Source organism: Filicampus tigris, chromosome 20 (genome assembly GCF_054856515.1).
Source record: "Filicampus tigris isolate MCC_2025a chromosome 20, RoL_Ftig_1.0, whole genome shotgun sequence".
Taxonomy (NCBI): Eukaryota; Metazoa; Chordata; class Actinopteri; order Syngnathiformes; family Syngnathidae; genus Filicampus; species Filicampus tigris.
In genome coordinates this window covers 1,420,864-1,438,726 of record NC_141236.1, presented here as the reverse complement: position 1 = coordinate 1,438,726, position 17,863 = coordinate 1,420,864, and the positions used below count along the sequence as shown (strand labels likewise).

Below are 17,863 nucleotides of genomic sequence, written 5' to 3'. Positions count from 1 at the left end.
TGTTCTAAAGTGTCTTTTTGTTACATGTTTAACTAAAGAATACTGGACAATTAGATCAGGGCCGGCCCGAACCAATGTGGTGCCCTAGGCATGATTTTTCTATGGCGTGCCTTTCTGCCAGTAATCATACATACACTTACAAAGAAAAAAGTTGTACTGAACAACAAAACAAAGCTGATAAATATTGTCTCTTGTGCATGTGCAATATTAAATCGCATTTAGATTGGATACTTGAGTGCCAGTCCAATGTTGATGTGTGGTAATAATACTAAAATTTAGAGCAGGGGTCTTCAATCCTGTTCCTCAAGGGCGCTTTCCTGTCTGTCTTCCATCTCTCCATAATGCAACACACCTGATACAAATGATCAGATAATCAGCAAGATCTTCAGAAGCTGGATAATGTTCCTGATCATTTGAATCAGATGTGTTGCAGCAGGGAGAGATGGAAAACAGGCAGGACAGCGGCCCTCGAGGAACAGGATTGAAGGCCCCTGGTTTATCGTATACTACAAATGCTAATAACAATAACAATGTGTGATGCAAAGTTTAAAGCAATTAACATGCTTTAGACCCAGGGTGTCAAATTCCTTTTTTGTTGGGGGACACATCGTTGTTATGGTGTCCCTCGGAGGGCCGTTATGACTTTGAACGCTTATAAATGTACGATCGCCTTATATGATCACATATACACAACAAATTGATGGATATCTAGTTTTGAAATTAGAAGCCGATAAGTAATTGTTTGTTTATTGTTATTTTCCAATATATTTTAAAGGGGAGGAATGGTAACAAATAACACATTGCAGTATGTGTTGTTAAAAGTGAAAACAATTTTCAAGAAACATGAAGTTGACACACATGATTTGCCTTGCGGGAGTTTGACACCTGTGCTTTAGACGATTTTAACTAACACGACATCCATCAAGGATTACAAAGCAACATAGAAAATGAAAAGGGAAATGGCATTACAGTATGAACAACAAACAACAAAAGAGTACATTAGGCCATTATAAAGTAGGCACCATATTGAGTACTATTAATTTCTACAATTTAATTTAAGACCCCTTTGTGGCCCAGCTACATACAATAAAAACTTTGATTGATCTACTATTACACCATCAAGTCCGTCAGAGATACCCATTTTTTCAAAAGAGGGCGGCAGAGGTAAGTAGTGGGGAAGGGGGTCGGGTGCGTCATCGTAGGGACTTATTTGGAATTATTTTTTTCACATTACAGTAATTGGGCATTGCTTTGCATTTACATTCATAGACCGCCTTGCTGTTCCATTTCAAGAGGTTATAGAAACTAACATAATTAATATTAAAGGTGATTTTTTTTGTTCCCCCCGTACCCGTTTTGGCACCCCCTGGAGTCCCTGGCGCCCTTAGCATCTGCCTATATGGCCTAATGGGCGAGCCGACCCTGATTTACATTAAACCTGCAAAAAAGATGTATCTTGACCTTATCTTCCCTATTTCCGTAGGGTATGGTAACATCGCTCCGAGCACTGAGGGAGGAAAGATTTTTTGCATTCTATATGCAATATTTGGCATCCCATTGTTTGGATTCCTCTTGGCAGGGGTCGGGGACCAGCTTGGGACTATATTTGTCAAAAGTATTGCCAAAGTGGAGAAGATGTTCCGGGTGAGTTACTTGTATATGTGGTATATAAAAGGTCTGCACCAATCTGTTCAAATATCAAATTTCACTGATATAAAAAATGAGACGAAGAGAAATAATTTCAAATTGTTTTACACCATTATTGTGACCGAAAATCTATACAAAAAAAAAAAAAGAAAGCAATCCTTTTGAGAGGGCAAGTGGAAATGAACAACTGAGATCATGTGGCCGAACAAATGTGCTGTGGATGCAGCTCCTTATGCGACTAGGCCGATAACCAGTTCGACTATTTACTTTGTTTTTAAAAAGTCAAGGTTTCAATAACTTCCAAGGGTCAGCATTTTACTTAATTTGTCCGTCATTCATCTTCCGTCAGCGGCCTGGGTACCTGTCCATCATTCCCCAGTCCGTCATCTTTTCACACCGAACCAGCCTGTAGTTGTCAGTTGGTCAGTCCGTCAGTCAGGTAGCTCGTTAGAATACTGTCAGTTCGTGGCTGCCTGCAGCTGTTTTAATTCCTAAAACACCCCAAAATTACAGCTCTTTGGTGCATACCGCCACCTACTGTACTGTATTCAATTCAGTCACGGGACGGAATTGAATACAGTACAGTAGGTGGCGGTATGATCGCGGGATCAAACACGCGAGACAGTTATTAATACAAATAAGTTCACCAAGGTTTAACAGAAAACCTCAACCTCTTTCGACTTCCGGCGCCGCGCGAGTGGCAGCCCGCTACAGTAGCTCCGGCTCATCGGTGAGCCTTTTCGTGTGTTTTTGTTCTTTAATATTACTCTACCTCATACCTTTTTCGTAGAATTGATAGTCGTAACTTGCGTAGCAATGGACACCCAAACTGCGGTATTCTTGCTGCTGCTGATGGCTATTTTTTGCGCGATCGTGTCCGGCGACTTGGCTCGGAGCCGAGCCTCCATTGTTTACAGCCGGAATCAGCTGTTAGCACTCCGTGCTAACCATGCGCCGGCTCCCGGGGCGAGACCCGATATCCCCCGTGAGCTGAGGAGGAAGAGACGGGGATCTCGTGCGGGGGTTAAACGCCGGGAAAGGAGGAGACGATACCATCCCGTCCTCCCGTCTGTTATCATGGGGAATGTTAGATCGCTCCCCAACAAGATGGACGAGCTAGCGGCGCTTACCCGGCACGAGAGGGACTTCCGGGAGGCTAGCCTGATGCTATTCACGGAGTCGTGGCTAACAACGCTAACGCCGAACGCGGTCGTAGAATTGGACGGCTTCCAAATCATACGCGCGGACAGGACGCTGGAGAGTGGAAAGAGGAAAGGAGGAGGGCTGGCTGTGTTTGTGAATGATAAATGGTGTAATCCTGGGCACATCACGATTAAGGAGCAGCTTTGCAGCAGGGATATTGAGCTGCTAGCTGTTGGCATGAGGCCATTCTACATCCCGCGAGAGTTTAGTCACGTGATCGCGGTGACCGTCTACGTCCCACCAGCTGCCAGCAGCGACACAGCCTGTGATGTCTTGACTGCAGCAGTGAGCAGGCTACAAACACAGCACCCAAATGCCCTGGTACTCATCTCTGGTGACTTCAATCATGCCTCCCCTTCCTCCTTCCTCTGCCTTCATTCACACAGTATGTCACCTGCCACACCAGAGACAATAAAACACTGGACCTTTTCTATGCCAACACCAAGGAGGCATACACATCACTGCCCCTCCCCCCGCTGGGCAAAGCTGATCACAACCTGGTGGCTCTCCAGTCTGTGTACAAACCTCTGGTCCGCAGGCAGCCAGCTGTGACCCGCACGGTTCAGAGATGGTCTGGAGAGGCCGAGGAGGTCTTAAAGGACTGCTCCAGCACAACTGTGTGGGAAGTATTCAGCGATGCTCACGGGGAAGACATTAGTAGTCTAACGGACACTGTTACAGACTATATAAATTTCTGCATGGAGAACACCATACCCACCAGGACAGTAAGGTGTTTCTCCAACAACAAACCCTGGATCACACCAGACATAAAAGCTCTCCTGAAGGAGAAGAGGAGGGCTTTTGCGTCAGGCAACATAGAGGAGCGGAGGACTGTGCAGCGCCAGCTGAGGAGGAGGATCAGAGAGGGGAAAAGGTCCTACAGGAAGAGGACGGAGGAGCAGCTGCTGCAGAATAACGCCAGGGGAGTCTGGAGGGGCCTGAAGACCATCTCAGGCCACGGACAACCCAAGACCCGGACTGGGGGGGACCTGCAGTGGGCAAATGAGCTGAATCTCTTTTTCAATAGGTTCGATCAGATGCCTGCCTCCACTCAGTCTCTCCTGCTGCAGTCTCCACCTACTCCTCCTGCTGGGCGTGTCACCCCCTCCCCTCTTTTCTCCACAGTCTCCAGCTCCCAGCTACACCAGATAGCCACCACTCCTTCCTGTCCAGCCTTGGCCTTCACAACATCTCAGGTGAGGAACCAGCTGAAGAAGATGAAGGCGAGGAAGGCAGCGGGTCCAGATGGCATCAGCCCCCAGCTCCTCAAATCCTGCGCAGACCAGCTGTGTGGAATTGTCCAGCACATGTTCAACCTGAGCCTGAAGCTGGGCAGGGTCCCCCAGCTATGGAAAACATCCTGCCTGATCCCGGTGCCAAAGACCCCCCACCCGAAGGAGCTCAACAGCTTCAGACCAGTGGCGCTGACGTCTCACCTGATGAAGACCCTGGAGAGACTGGTCCTTGTCCACCTGCGCCCCCTGGTGAGCTCCTCAATGGACCCACTCCAGTTCGCATACCAGCCTGGCATCAGTGTGGATGATGCCATCATCTACCTCCTCCACACTTCACTCTCCCACCTGGAGAAGGCGGGGAGCACTGTGAGGATCATGTTCTTTGATTTCTCCAGTGCTTTCAACACCATCCAGCCCACCCTACTGGGAGACAAGCTGGAGCGGGCGGGGGTGGCGCACCACCTCACCACATGGATCCAGGACTACCTCACAAACCGGCCACAGTATGTGAGGACACAGGACTGTGTGTCTGACGTGCTCCTCTGCAGCATGGGGGCCCCACAGGGAACTGTCTTGGCTCCCTTCCTGTTCACCCTCTACACCTCGGACTTCAACTACAACACCCCTACCTGTCACCTGCAGAAGTTCTCTGACGACTCTGCGATTGTCGGCCTCATCACAGGCGGAGATGATCGGGAGTACAGAGAACTTACTCAGGGTTTTGTGGACTGGTGCCAGCAGAACCGCCTCCTGATCAATGCGGGGAAATCCAAAGAAATGGTGGTGGATTTCGGTAGGCGCCAGCACTCTTCACCTGCACCAGTGAATATCCGGGGAACAGATGTTGAGAGAGTCTCAACTTACAAGCACCTGGGTGTTCATCTGAACAATAAACTGGACTGGTGCGACAACACAGACGCCCTCTATAGGAAGAGTCAGAGCAGACTCTTCCTACTCAGGAGACTGAGGTCTTTTGGGGTTCAGGGGACACTCCTCAGGAACTTTTATGACTCGGTGGTTGCATCGGTCATCTTCCAGGGAGTGGTCACCTGGGCAGGCGGCGTCTCGGCCCGGGACAAGAAGCGGCTGGACAAACTGGTCAAGAGGGCCGGCTCTGTCCTGGGCTGCTCCCTGGACTCTGTGGACTCGGTGGGGGACAGGAGGATGTTGGCCAAGCTGTCATCAATGCTGGGCAACCCGGACCACCCCCTCCAGGGCACCCTAACAGCACTCCACAGCACCTTCAGTGACAGACTGTTACACCCTCGCTGTGCAAAGGAGAGATTCCGCCGTTCCTTCTTGCCTGCTGCTGTCAGACTCTTTAACAAGAACATTGTGTAGTCTCTACAAACTGGCGGTCATTAGTGCAATTGTGCAGTCCTGCACCTGAGCTCATATCGTGCAATACCCAATATTCCCCACTACTGTAATACCGTGCAATACTCAACATTCCCCACTACTGTTAGTCTAGTTTTATTTTTATCCAATGCTGTTCCTTACATTTCACTACAGCACTGCAGCACTGTCACTTAGAGTATTTTTTCCTCTGTACTATGTACAGGCCGAAATGAGTGTTCCTCATATTTTTTATGTAGATGTAGGTTGGTGTGTATACACATGTGTATATACACATGTTACTGCGTATATCTACATAGGTTTGATTCTAAATGTTTGCCGTCAATGTTATACATTAATGACCACATTATGCCGCCGCCCCTGTGTGACCTATATCTTTGCTACTGTAACAATGAAAATTTCCCCACTGTGGGATCAATAAAGGCATTCTTATCTTATCTTATAAAGGTTTATATGCAAATAAATACACATACATAAAATATTAGACTCAAACAAAGATTGTACATTTGTATATTCTTAGCAAAGTGACGTGACCTCTTCTGGTTCCGCCCCCTTAGCTAATCAAAGCCCACTATCACATGTCCTCGCAGGGATCCTATTGAAAACAGCAGCACTCACTCTCAGACATATATGAGCCATTCTACCAAATTGGTTGAAATTGCTGTCCCACAATGAAAATCAAATTTTAAAAAACAATGTGTTCAGTGTTCAATGTTCAGACCTTGCATATTTAGTAATATCTTGTTATGATCTATTTTACCACAAGGCATTAATTGAGATACTATTAAACTGAATGTATAAAAAGTGATCTTTTATATGTAACTCCCTATTGGGAGGTGGCTGTCCCAATCTCTAACTCCTAAATTTCAATTCATGAAAAAAAAAAATGTAGAAGATTTTTGCCAATTTAAAAAATACTTTACTTTAATAGAACATTTTGGTTGCTTTTAAATGTATGGTGAAAGATTTACATTGATTTTGGAGATTTTTTTCAGATTAGAAGTTTTGTGTAAAAAAACCTGTCCCAACTTTTCATGTCACTACCAAAACACAAAGCGCATTTGTCTGTTGGCAGGGTTTGGTTTTAGCCACATCCCCAGAAATTTCGCCAGTAAGAGACATAACCTTCATGTTCATCACTGGGCACATGGCGAGTAATTAGTTGACAGCATTATTAAGTTATGTGCCCTCCAAAGTCTGAAAATCAGCATGTGGTTTTAAGGACCGTCACTACCGAACACCTCATTTCGGCAATAAAATGAGCACTTTTGATTTTAATGCTAAATGTACTGTTTTCTATCTCTGTACACATGCTCAAAACTGTCTGTGGTAGCCACGTTGTGCCTAGCATTGTTGAGTATTGTCAACAACTATCATAAAACGTCACTACCGAAACGGTCACTTCCGAAACGTTTCGGTAGTGACAATATGATGTTTATTTTTGAATAAAGTAAGTTTTAAATAATATACTACATAGATAAACATGTCAAACATAGATCCTTCTGATTTTAACAATATTATATTCCATATTTTATCAAAATTTGAAGGGAAAAATAAACCCGAACCAGTCACTACTTAAATATACAGAAAGGTTTCGGTTGTGACATAATGGTTTCGGTGGTGACTATATGATGTTTATTTTTTTAATAAAGTAAGTTTTAAATAATATAATACATAGATCTCTCTGATTTTAACAATATTCTATTTCAGATTTTATCTTAATTTGAAGGGAAAAACACCAAAATGCCAAAAAGTCTAGCAGAGACAGAGCACAGGCGAAGGGTTACAATGACCCAGTGAAATCCAAAGAATATTTAATAAAGGAAAGAGAAAGAAATAAGAGATGGAAGGAAGAAGGAAAACTGAAGTCTACCAATGAATTCTCCAACAGAGAGGAAAGTCAGAAGAGCATGGAGGAAAAGACAAGACCACCGGATGTCTCTAAAAAAACAGAGAGAGAGGAAAGATACATACAGGGAAATGTATGTTTCAAAAATGTTTGTCATTCTAATTAAATTTTCACTTGTAAGGTGAAACCACAGTTTTTCAATGATGAAGAGCCCTGTGATGGACAGGTGACCGGTCCAGCGTGTACCCTGCTTTTGCCCTAAGTCGGCTGCGATCAATTCCAAAAATAAAAAGTATTGAATTATCAACCAACAATTTTTGATAATGATTGTTTAAGGGTATGTTTGTTTTAATTAATGATGACTTTTGAAGTCAATATGATCAACATTTTACAATGAAAAATAGCATAAAAATTTGATTTATTTCAGAAAAAGTCATTAAATTCTGTTGAAAATTCATTTTGATGTCAAAATCATAAATATTAATTTATAAAAATACTCTGTAGAGGGGGGAATGGAAAAATATGACTCGGCTAGTAGAATTATTTTTATTCTTCTGAAATTGTGTGTTTCGGTAGTGACACATTTTAGGGACAGGCAAGATATTAGGGAAAAGCTAGAAAATACTATTTGAAAATTTACTGTACCTTTACTATATTTGTGCCCCTTAGATATGGTGCAACATGAATACAATAAAAGATTTTCTGAAATAAAATACAAATTTCACAAATTTTCCAACTCTGAATTCGAACCAATTCAGTAGAATGGCCCATTTAGCCAATGCAGTCCTCTCTAAAGGCCCTGATACACCAAACCGACGTCGGAGGTTGTTAAGCGTCGTTGTGTCTTAAAGCTCCGTCTGATTGGTGTAGTGGCCACCGTCGTAGTGTCGTGACCCGTCGGTAAGCGTCTTGGGGGCGTTTACGCATGTTGAATCGGCGTCACCAGTCATGACATTTGGTCACTCTGATTGGCTGTTAGCTAGCAAATCAGCGTGTGGAACACCAACGTGAAGTGACAAAGGCGGAAAAACAGTGAGCACGCCTCCGCTGCCTTAATCTTCTTACAAGTACAAGAGCGAGGGTTGACAATGTAAGTATTTCACAATACCGTGTCAAGAACGTGGTTTATTTCGTGTAGGAGTTCATCGTGAGCGAAGAATAGAGCCGAATGCATTGTTTACGTTGTTATAATCAGCCTCCGGCGAACATCTTTCCGGTTGGAGTTAACCATGAGAAATGGTCACTCCCGCCGCCGATGGTATGGAAGGGTATTACATCTTATGCATGCGCAGAAGGTACTTTAATGGTCAGCGTCACTGTCTGTCGTTGCGGTGTGTTTTGCCAGCGTGACGTGCCGACAGCCAGCCGGACGCCACAGGGGGTAAGCGTCTGTCACTGTTGGTGAACGTCGTTTTGGTGTATCAGGGCCTTAAGAAACCCACACCAACAAACACACACGAAACAGGTCAGGTCTGTTTCTGTCAGTCGGCAGCAAAACTGTCAGCGACGGACTGAGAGATCCGTCGAAACTTGACCTGGCTATTGACGATTACACTGACGAATGAAAACCCACTTCCATGGTGCACCACAATGTTGACTAAGACAACGTGAGAGTCTATCTAATAAGATGAAGCGACGGAGGAATACACCTTTGGAGAAGTGGATCCTCCTCAGGAGCTGGCCTGGTCAGTCGATGCAGAATTCTTCATAGTAATGCCTCAAGAAAAGTGGCCGACCTCAGATGTTGTCCCGGGTGCTCGGTACAGAATGCATGCAGCAACAGCATCAATCATCGCCTCGCCCACTCTACAAGCAGCAGAGAACCAGGCAAGAGAGAGAAGAAGCCTTAGTAAAACTAGCCTAAATGTGGTTTAACTAAATGCAAACTTAAACTTAACCAATTGTACTGAGGTAGCGGCAGTAATGGAAGCAGGTAGGGCGCTCCAGAGTACTGGGCCTCGAAGAGACGAATGATGTCATCAGTCGCTTGCAATTCTTTGGAATTCCTCTTTGAATTCTCTTACAGGTTTGTGCCCCGAGATGACCACCATTACAGTTAAAAAGCATATAACTTTTCTCACAAGTCAGAGCTGGGCATTCCGCCTATGTGACGGACCGGTCCACCTATCCGACTATGACGGACGCCCATTTTGTAGGCGATATACGATAAATGGGAAACTTAATAAAATAGAAGCCCATTTTTTTCCGTCTATGTAATTGTCTACTTTCGCAGTGTGGCGAGGTTTCTGTAACAATGGTATTGTTAGATTGAGTTGTTGTTATTAGAGGGACAAATTTGAGTGAGGAAACAGGCGAGAGGAAGTGATGTTTTCTCTATGTTACAAGACTCAGGGCCGGAGTGAATGCATCTCCTTAAATGTGGCAAGGGTTCTGATATCCTCAAAGGTACATAAAGATCCAAAAAGGCCCTGGAAAGTGTTACACTTGAGTCCGGTCAGTGAATCAGTCTTCCATTTCAAATATTGCCCAGCGTAAGGGGGGTTGCGCGAGTGATAGTTTGTCTAAGTTGGTAGTCTGAAACACACACGGAAGCCCGTTTAAAATCATAGGCAAGCTGGCCTATAGGTGATTACTATTTTTTCTGGCTAGACAAAAAGACACATAGACGGACGGCGGAACGGTACCCAGGGCTGTCGCCGATAAACAGTACGCTAAATCACATTTCGGTTAGGTTTCTTGGAAACTTCGGTTCGGTATATTTTCGGTACAAAAAAAAAATATATATACATTTTTTTTTTTTTTAAATGTTCATTTTGAAAAGATGACAAGTTACATTTTTTTTCTAGAAAAAAAATAAAAGCGTGCATTCAGCATTCAGGTGATATTCTAAGAAATTACACCAGAATAAAAATTACACTAACAATAAAGATCTCTTAATTTTGTACATTATTAAGACACTGAAATCTTTAAACACTCAGCAGCACCAGCCTATGACTATGACACATCTAAGAATTCTAGTTAAAGAAAACTTGTCGTTACAGTACATAGATACACTTTTTGTGATTAAAAAATACATAAAATAACAGTTACAATTATTGTTAACTATATTAAAACTCTTTTTGTAATGAAATACAGTCACTTTAAAGTCTTTTTAGGCATTGAAATCTTTGAATGTTCAACAGCATATTGTAACGGATTAGGTTATCTGTATTGTGGTCGGATTTGTGATTTGCTGAGTTGTGATGTTTCCGAGGTTCATGAATGCATTGTACGGCTAGTGAGAGGAGCAGCGGAGAACAAACAGAGCTGTTGTACTTTGTTTTTGGTTAAAAAGGCTGCTTGCTTCCTCGTCTAAGAAAGATTCAGAGTCGGACATTCGTTATTATGTTAGACGTGCTACCTGCAACATAGCCGCTGATCTCATGTAGCAATGTCGGCACACAACTTTGGGACTTTACAGTACCTTTCCCCATCTGCGATTTTAACAGGAAAGATAGAATGTTCCCAAACAGGAGACCACAGTGTACGGGGGACCTTCGAGCTATGGCTTTTTGCGTATGCCATTATAATGCCATTTATCCATGCATATATGATTTACCACGGTTTCTGGCGTCCTGGCTCCCCTTTAGTGCCGCCACCCTCCTCTCCCGCGTGCAACAGTCAATAGTGCCCGTGCGTAAGCTCGCACTAATAATAAAAACTGATCAGAAACAGTACGGAAGGTGGACCGAACCGAACATGCCATATCGAAATGTATTAATACACCCACGTGTATAGTTACACCCCTAATATCTCTCTCTCTCTCTCTCTCTCTCTCTCTCTCTTTCTCTCTCTTTCTCTCTCTCTCTCTCTCTCTCTCTCTCTCTCTCTCTCTCTATTCTCTCTCTCTATATATATATAAATACTATATATATAAATACTATATATATATATATATATATATATATATATATATATATATATATATATATATATATATATATATATATATAGTATTTGCTAAAAATGTACACCAATGTCAGCACACATCTGCTATGTATGATACTAAGAAGGTGATGTTATTAAGATACTTGACTGAGTTTGATGAGCGATACCTGTCGATCAGAAATTAATCTGGAAGTGCCATTATAGCATACCATTACAGCGATTTGCTTTGGTGGAAGATGACTGACAGGAAGTCAGGGTTTAGCATACAACACAAGCTAGCAAGCAGGTTAGGTTCACAGTCTGTTTAAAATCTGACTGAGAATTTCTCTTACCTGTTTTTCTGGACAGAATAATTCTGAGTTTTTCATCTGAGGTTTAACTTACTTGGAGGAAAAATGTTTGTTTTGCTGATAAAATCAATACTTGTTGGATATAAATCAGTTTGTGTATGTGTGCGTGTGTGTGCATGTTTGTGTTTGCCTGGATGATTTCTCCTGTATAGAACAAACACAACCAAATCAGTCAAACTAAAATCAGAATAGCGTCCACTCTCCTCTTCATCCTGGCTGGCTGCATCCTGTTTGTGACCATCCCAGCTGTCATCTTCAAACACATCGAAGGCTGGACAGCTCTGGAGTCGACATATTTTGTCGTCATTACTTTGACAACTGTTGGAATAGGAGACTATGTGGCAGGTGAAACATTTTCTTCTATTCTAATTAAAAGAAACCCAAATTAGTGGAAATGCTGATGTGCCTTAAATATTTTTTATAAACTAGTTAGGGTGTGGGCAGTACAATAAGATAGTGGTTAATGCATCAGCCGAAAAAATCTGAAGTTCTAGGTTTAAATATTTGCCCTGGTCTTCATAGTGTATTTAAGGTTTTAGGTTGTGTGGGTCATATCTGGGTACTCCAGCTCCTCCTACATTCCAAAAACATCCATGTTCGGTTGAAGACTCTAAATTGTCCATATGAGAGAAATGTGCCCTGAGATTGACTAGCAAGCTGTGTTTATAGAAAATGGCTATATAGACAGCTGTGGTGTCTTCAACAATAATAATAAAAAGAAAAAATCTGGCATATTATACAAGTATACATGATGATATCGATAAATCCAATGAGCTTTAACAAGTTCATTATCACATGTGCTTGTGGTCGGTAGGTTTGAACAAATTCAACCTCAACAGAGACCAAAACAATGTAAACATTCTACAGTTTAAAACACTCTTCAATGAAAGACCTTATGATCTGTCATTTCACATAAAATTGTTGACTTTAAAGAGACACTTGGGTGACCTTAACATTGGCACTTTTATAATAGGTTTGCATATAAAAATGACATTAGTACTAAAATGCCCACCTCAAAAGACTCTGCAGTGATTTAAGGTCTTTTTTTGTGATTAGGTTTACGACAAATCCCCGCCACCCCCCAAAAAAAGGGGCGTGTCTTGTGTTATGTTGTGGTCATTAGTAGAGGTGTCCACATAAATTTTGGTACCAATTGATCACCGTTTTTGGACATTATAAGCAATAAAAGTACAATGATTTCCAATGGAGGGTTTGGAATCGGTTCCTCGCGTGATTCCGGCCAAACAAGGACAGAACGCTAGGGGTCGCGGCCATTCTGCTCATTATCAATGGGCGTTATTCATGGAGTTACTTATTTCCTAATTTCTCCAAAATGAATGGATAAAATAGAAAATGGCAACTCTTTTCATTTTCCTGATAAAAAAAAATATAAAATGAACTTGTTAGTGAAAACATGGCCATCCCGGCACCACCTTCCCTTTAATTACCAATGTTACCCATGTATTACATTAAATTATTTGGAATAATTCTCGTTGAGCTTTGTTTCTTTTAATGTTCAGAATAAGACATTTATCAGTTCAGTTTGTACCCTGCCTCCTGTGCGAAGTCATTTTGGAATGGGCTCCAGTTACACACGAACCTAATGAGAACAAGTGGTATTGGAAATGGATGACACTTATTTATGGCATATTTTTTTCTCTCAGGCGGAAATCGAAGGATTGAGTACCGCAAGTGGTATAGACCACTGGTGTGGTTCTGGATCCTGGGTGGTTTGGCCTATTTTGCTGCAGTGCTAAACATGATTGGCGACTGGTTGAGGGTGCTATCGAAAAAGACCAAAGAAGAGGTATTCACGCACACCTTTTACATCATTCAATCCTGTCGAGAAATGGTTTCGAATAATTTATTTTGTAACACAGGAATATAAAGGGATGACCTTCATTTGAATTTGATTGCTTTAATGTCCTCTGTACCAGTAGGAGAGTGGTTTTGCCAATCTTAACAATTAAATATGTTTAATTGGGTTCCTCAACTCTGGGATGGGTAAAGTGGGTTAGGTGCAGCGTGAGATGGTTGGTGGTTGAAGGCAGCGACCCTTGTAGACAGATCTCTTTTGCAGAAAATGTTACTGGTTGTCTGGCTGGGAAAGAAGCCTGAGTTGGTGTGCAAAGTTGAGAGGTACTGACTAGATGTAGTCGGGCTCGCTTCATTGTACATCTTGGGCTCCAGAACCACTCACTCCTTTTGAGAGGGGCTGGACACCCCTTTGATTTTGGACTCTTACCTCGGGAAGAATGCTCCCACCCCAAGATCTCAAACTACTTTATGCTTTGTTGTTGTAATATACAATATAATACTGTGATTTTGGTAATGATAACTCTTTTATCTCTAATCATAACAAGGGCTGACCTTTAAAGTAGGTGATCCGGCTGTTCTCTAAATTGCAAGCTAGTGTACTAATTACATATTTTTCTATGTATTGAAAAACACATTGTCCTGATTGTGGTTTGAGTTAAATCCCAACACTGATTCACATTCAGTTATCACAGTTTTGAGTTTGTCTCGTTTCTCAAGAATTCATACTTGATTCCAGGGGGTTGATTTCTCATAGATGATGTCACACATACTAAAGTATTTTTTGTATTTTGCCAAGGTTGGGGAAATCAAGGCTCATGCAGCAGAGTGGAAAGCAAATGTGCGAGCAGAGCTGAGAGAGACAAGGCGGCGTATGAGTGTTGAGGTCAGCGACAAACTGCAGCGGGCCGCCACCATTCGCAGTATGGAAAGACGACAGCTCGGCCTGGATCAACGTGCAGTGTCCATGGATATGCTTTCTCCAGAACGCCGAGCCATCTTCAACAGTCTGGACACCAACAACTACAAAACCTCCTCCCAGGAGAGTATTGACACCAAGTTGAACAATCTTCGACTAAGGGGCGCTGAGCAGTGCGACCGTCAGTCCAACCACCAAACCACATCTGAAGACAACATTTTTAACCGCCTGGGTTCTGTCACCAAGCTGGCAAAACGCAACAGGAATAGAGAATTGAAGACGAACATCACCGAAGACGCTCGCCGCCCTCATAGTGAAGCTTATGGTTGGATTACGACCACCTTTGATTGTAGCACACCCGTTATGGATGAAGGGAAAAGCAAGGATGAGGAACATGAAGAGACTGAAGACAAAGAATGCAATACCAGCTTGTCTGAATTTCCGTTGTTTGTAGAAGCTTACAAGTCACATAATGGGCTTATTCTTGAGCAAACCAAAGATGATGAAACACTTGAAATGAAAGAGCTACATAGTGAGATGGGGCCATAACAGTCTGTAAGTTAAAACGCCACCATTTGTGCCTTAGGTTTTCTCTTTCACCTGTATGTGCTTAAGCAGGAACAATGCCTGCTTCTTTGTGCTACAGTATACGTATACTGTTTCGTTGACATGCAGTAGTCACAGTGCCCTAAGAATATGAGATAGACATTATATTAGCTTCGCCATGATCCATGAGTGTAGTAATGCAAAATACCCTCATATGTTGTGCACTTCTGTGCCAAGTAATGGTCACTGGGTAAAAACTGTTCCTCCAACAAGTGCTAATGCAGAGGTCCCAAGCACTGGTCCACGGTCACCACAGAAGAAGAAAACAAACAAACGCAAATACAGTAATTCAGCCCCCAATGGGGAATACATCAACAAGCCCCTACACAAGATCCCACCTCAGTCGACGATAACCTTCCAAAGTGGAATATTCGTCCACATCCACCCCCTTCTGGATAACCTTCTGAAGTTGAATATCTGTCTGAAAACACATATTTTTGGGGGGGGGGTTGCTACTGAGGTTTGAAGTCAGAATTGCTGACGGAAGCCCGTTTAAAATCAGAGGCTGACTGGCCTATAGGCGTTTACAACTTTTTCCCCCACGAAACGTTTTTTTTTTTTTAGACGAACCAAAATGTGACCGTCACTTCATCAGTCCATCAGTCAGTTCAGCAGTTACAGGATAAAACATTGGCTACATTTACATGGACAAAATTTTGTTAATACGATCAGAGTTCGGATTAAAATTATGATCGGCTGCACTGTTTTCATGGACACTGAAAATATTGATTCAATTAGGACTTGCATGTTCATGCATCACACTTTCGATCAGAACAAATTATTTTGACATGCGCAGATTGACCAAATATACCGGAAATAGTAGTAGAAGAAGAAGAAGCCCTAGCGACTTCTTTGTCAACAAAACATCACTCCGTCCATTTCTACTTTAAATGTTAGCGTTATTTCGCATATTTTTACCGTTTGCACTGTTACGTCGAGTTAACACTTCCTAACGGAGCTACAAATGTACCAGTTAAGTCTTGCGCTCGCCTGTCTTTTGCTCGCTCTGCTTTCACTAGCTTCCGTGAATAACAGAAACGTGTGTACTGACATTACAGACATGCGCAGTAAAGACGGTTTGTTTCAAAATTTCTGAATAAGCGTTTTAATATGCGGCGATCGGATTATCAATTATAAACCACCCCTCTTGTTCGGAATAAACTCTTGATCGGAATGGGCTTGATCACATCAGAATATTCCACATGGGGTGTGTACATTAAGCATTTTTATTCCGATCGGCCTTTTTTAGGCTTTTTTTCGATCAGGCTTTTTTCCCAATCAGGCACATTTAATCTGATTAAATGTGTCCATGTAAACGTAGCTATTGTCATGAAAACTGTGGTACATGTGAAATGTATTAATCCATTGTAGAAACTGACTGGTGTCGCCTTGAATCAAAACATTTCCATATATGTTAACATATTGACGCTGTCCTGTGAAAAACACGTATGTCCAATTTTTGAATTTTTAAAAAAATGTTCACGTTAATGCGATGTCTGTAATGCGGAAACACCATTCACGTAAAAATAAGGAAATTGAAAAAAATGGACATACATGTTTTTCACAGGACAGCGACAATATATACCATGATCTCTTCAAGCATCTCAGGGCCCTTTGTGTTTTTGATTTTTGATCGTATTATCAGATAAATCCTGCTTTGAGATTTCAAAAAGATTAAGGATGATAATTTTACTTCTGCAATTGACTGGTGACCAATCAAGGGTGGACCTTTCCTCTCGCCAAAAGTCAACTGGGATAGGCTCCAGCTCACCCATGACTCTAATGTGGAAACGCAGTATAAAAAAGGATTAATAGTTGAAAGCATATGTATGGTATGTTATTTAGTAGTGAATCACAACAGAATATAATATAAGCCATAATGCAAAGAAACATGTTGTGCTTAGAGATTCTGTGACAGATCAGTTTGAGATGATCAAGTAGCAGCTGTTGCTGCGAGTGTGATTGTGTAATTTTTGTTTAACATGACTGATTTTGTCTTTTAAAATGCATAAAATGAGCTCCCAGAAGTAATGGTTTTAAACTGAATCTGGATTTAAATGGAAAAAAATGTCAATGTAAAGAAATATGCCTCAGGTGGAGGCATGAGTGCAATATTGCATCCGACAAAAAGAAAAATATTACTGCATTGGTAGGTATCCTGGTGACCAGTTAACACCAGTATGTGGAAATTCCTATTCACCATTTTACCTGACAGGTACATGGCACTACAGTGCTTAAGTAGAAAAATGTAGACTTTGCCACTTGCTCTTGACTAAAATTGTGTATTCAGTGCCACCCCAGCCTTACATTCATTCACACAACCAATGTTAAAGCATTATTTCTTGCTACTGTATGCATTACCCGTGATAAAGAAAAACAAGTAAAAGCTGGTATGAATGCAGCAAAAAGCCACATGTTAAAAAAGGAGACTTTCAAAAATGTCAAAGCTTCAACATGAAACAGATAAGTCAAATGCAAAAAGACGCTGCATGCTTATATTGCAAACACATAATGTACGATATGATGTTGATTGTATAGCTCTGCATTGTTCAGATGATAGGCTTTTGTGTGTTTTTTATTTTTCTAACTGCCTGTGTTTTTAAAAATCTGCCTTGTACTTGGATGTTGCTCACAGTCTCTAAGGTGCAACCATTATGTTTCCTTTTGGAAATAAATATCACTGAATATGACATTTATAGAACTGTCTGGTATTATATGTCACTGTATATGATTGGTGAGAGCTATGTGTAATATGATTTGGGGGAAGTGTAAAAAACAACACATGCCTGCGCTTACACTGTTAACGAATGTGGGAGAAAATCCTAAATCCAGAGTTCTTGCCAAAGGTCAGCTCGGATAGGCTCCAGCTCCACACAACCCTGATCAGGTTCTAAAGTCATGGAAATGGATTCCATATAAGATATGATCCCATACCTGTGGTCTGTGAGACTGTTCTGGATAATGTTCACATACAAACCTGACACGTGTAAAGAAT

General features: G+C 42.0%; 1 protein-coding gene across 3 annotated transcripts in view; it reads left to right on the top strand.

Moving 5' to 3' along the window:
* kcnk10a (potassium channel, subfamily K, member 10a) overlaps positions 1 to 17,560 on the top strand; it is a 42,573-nt gene extending 25,013 nt beyond the window's left edge. For 2 of the 3 annotated variants that reach the window (XM_086019272.1, XM_086019274.1), the window contains exons 4-7: positions 1,484 to 1,644; positions 11,681 to 11,873; positions 13,193 to 13,335; positions 14,143 to 17,560. In XM_086019272.1, the coding sequence (XP_085875398.1) occupies positions 1,484 to 1,644; positions 11,681 to 11,873; positions 13,193 to 13,335; positions 14,143 to 14,811 (1,166 nt within the window). In that variant the 3' untranslated portion in view covers positions 14,812 to 17,560. The remainder of the gene's footprint in view (positions 1 to 1,483; positions 1,645 to 11,680; positions 11,874 to 13,192; positions 13,336 to 14,142) is intronic. The other variant, XM_086019273.1, reaches the window with a different exon arrangement.
* Positions 17,561 to 17,863: the final 303 nt, after the last annotated feature.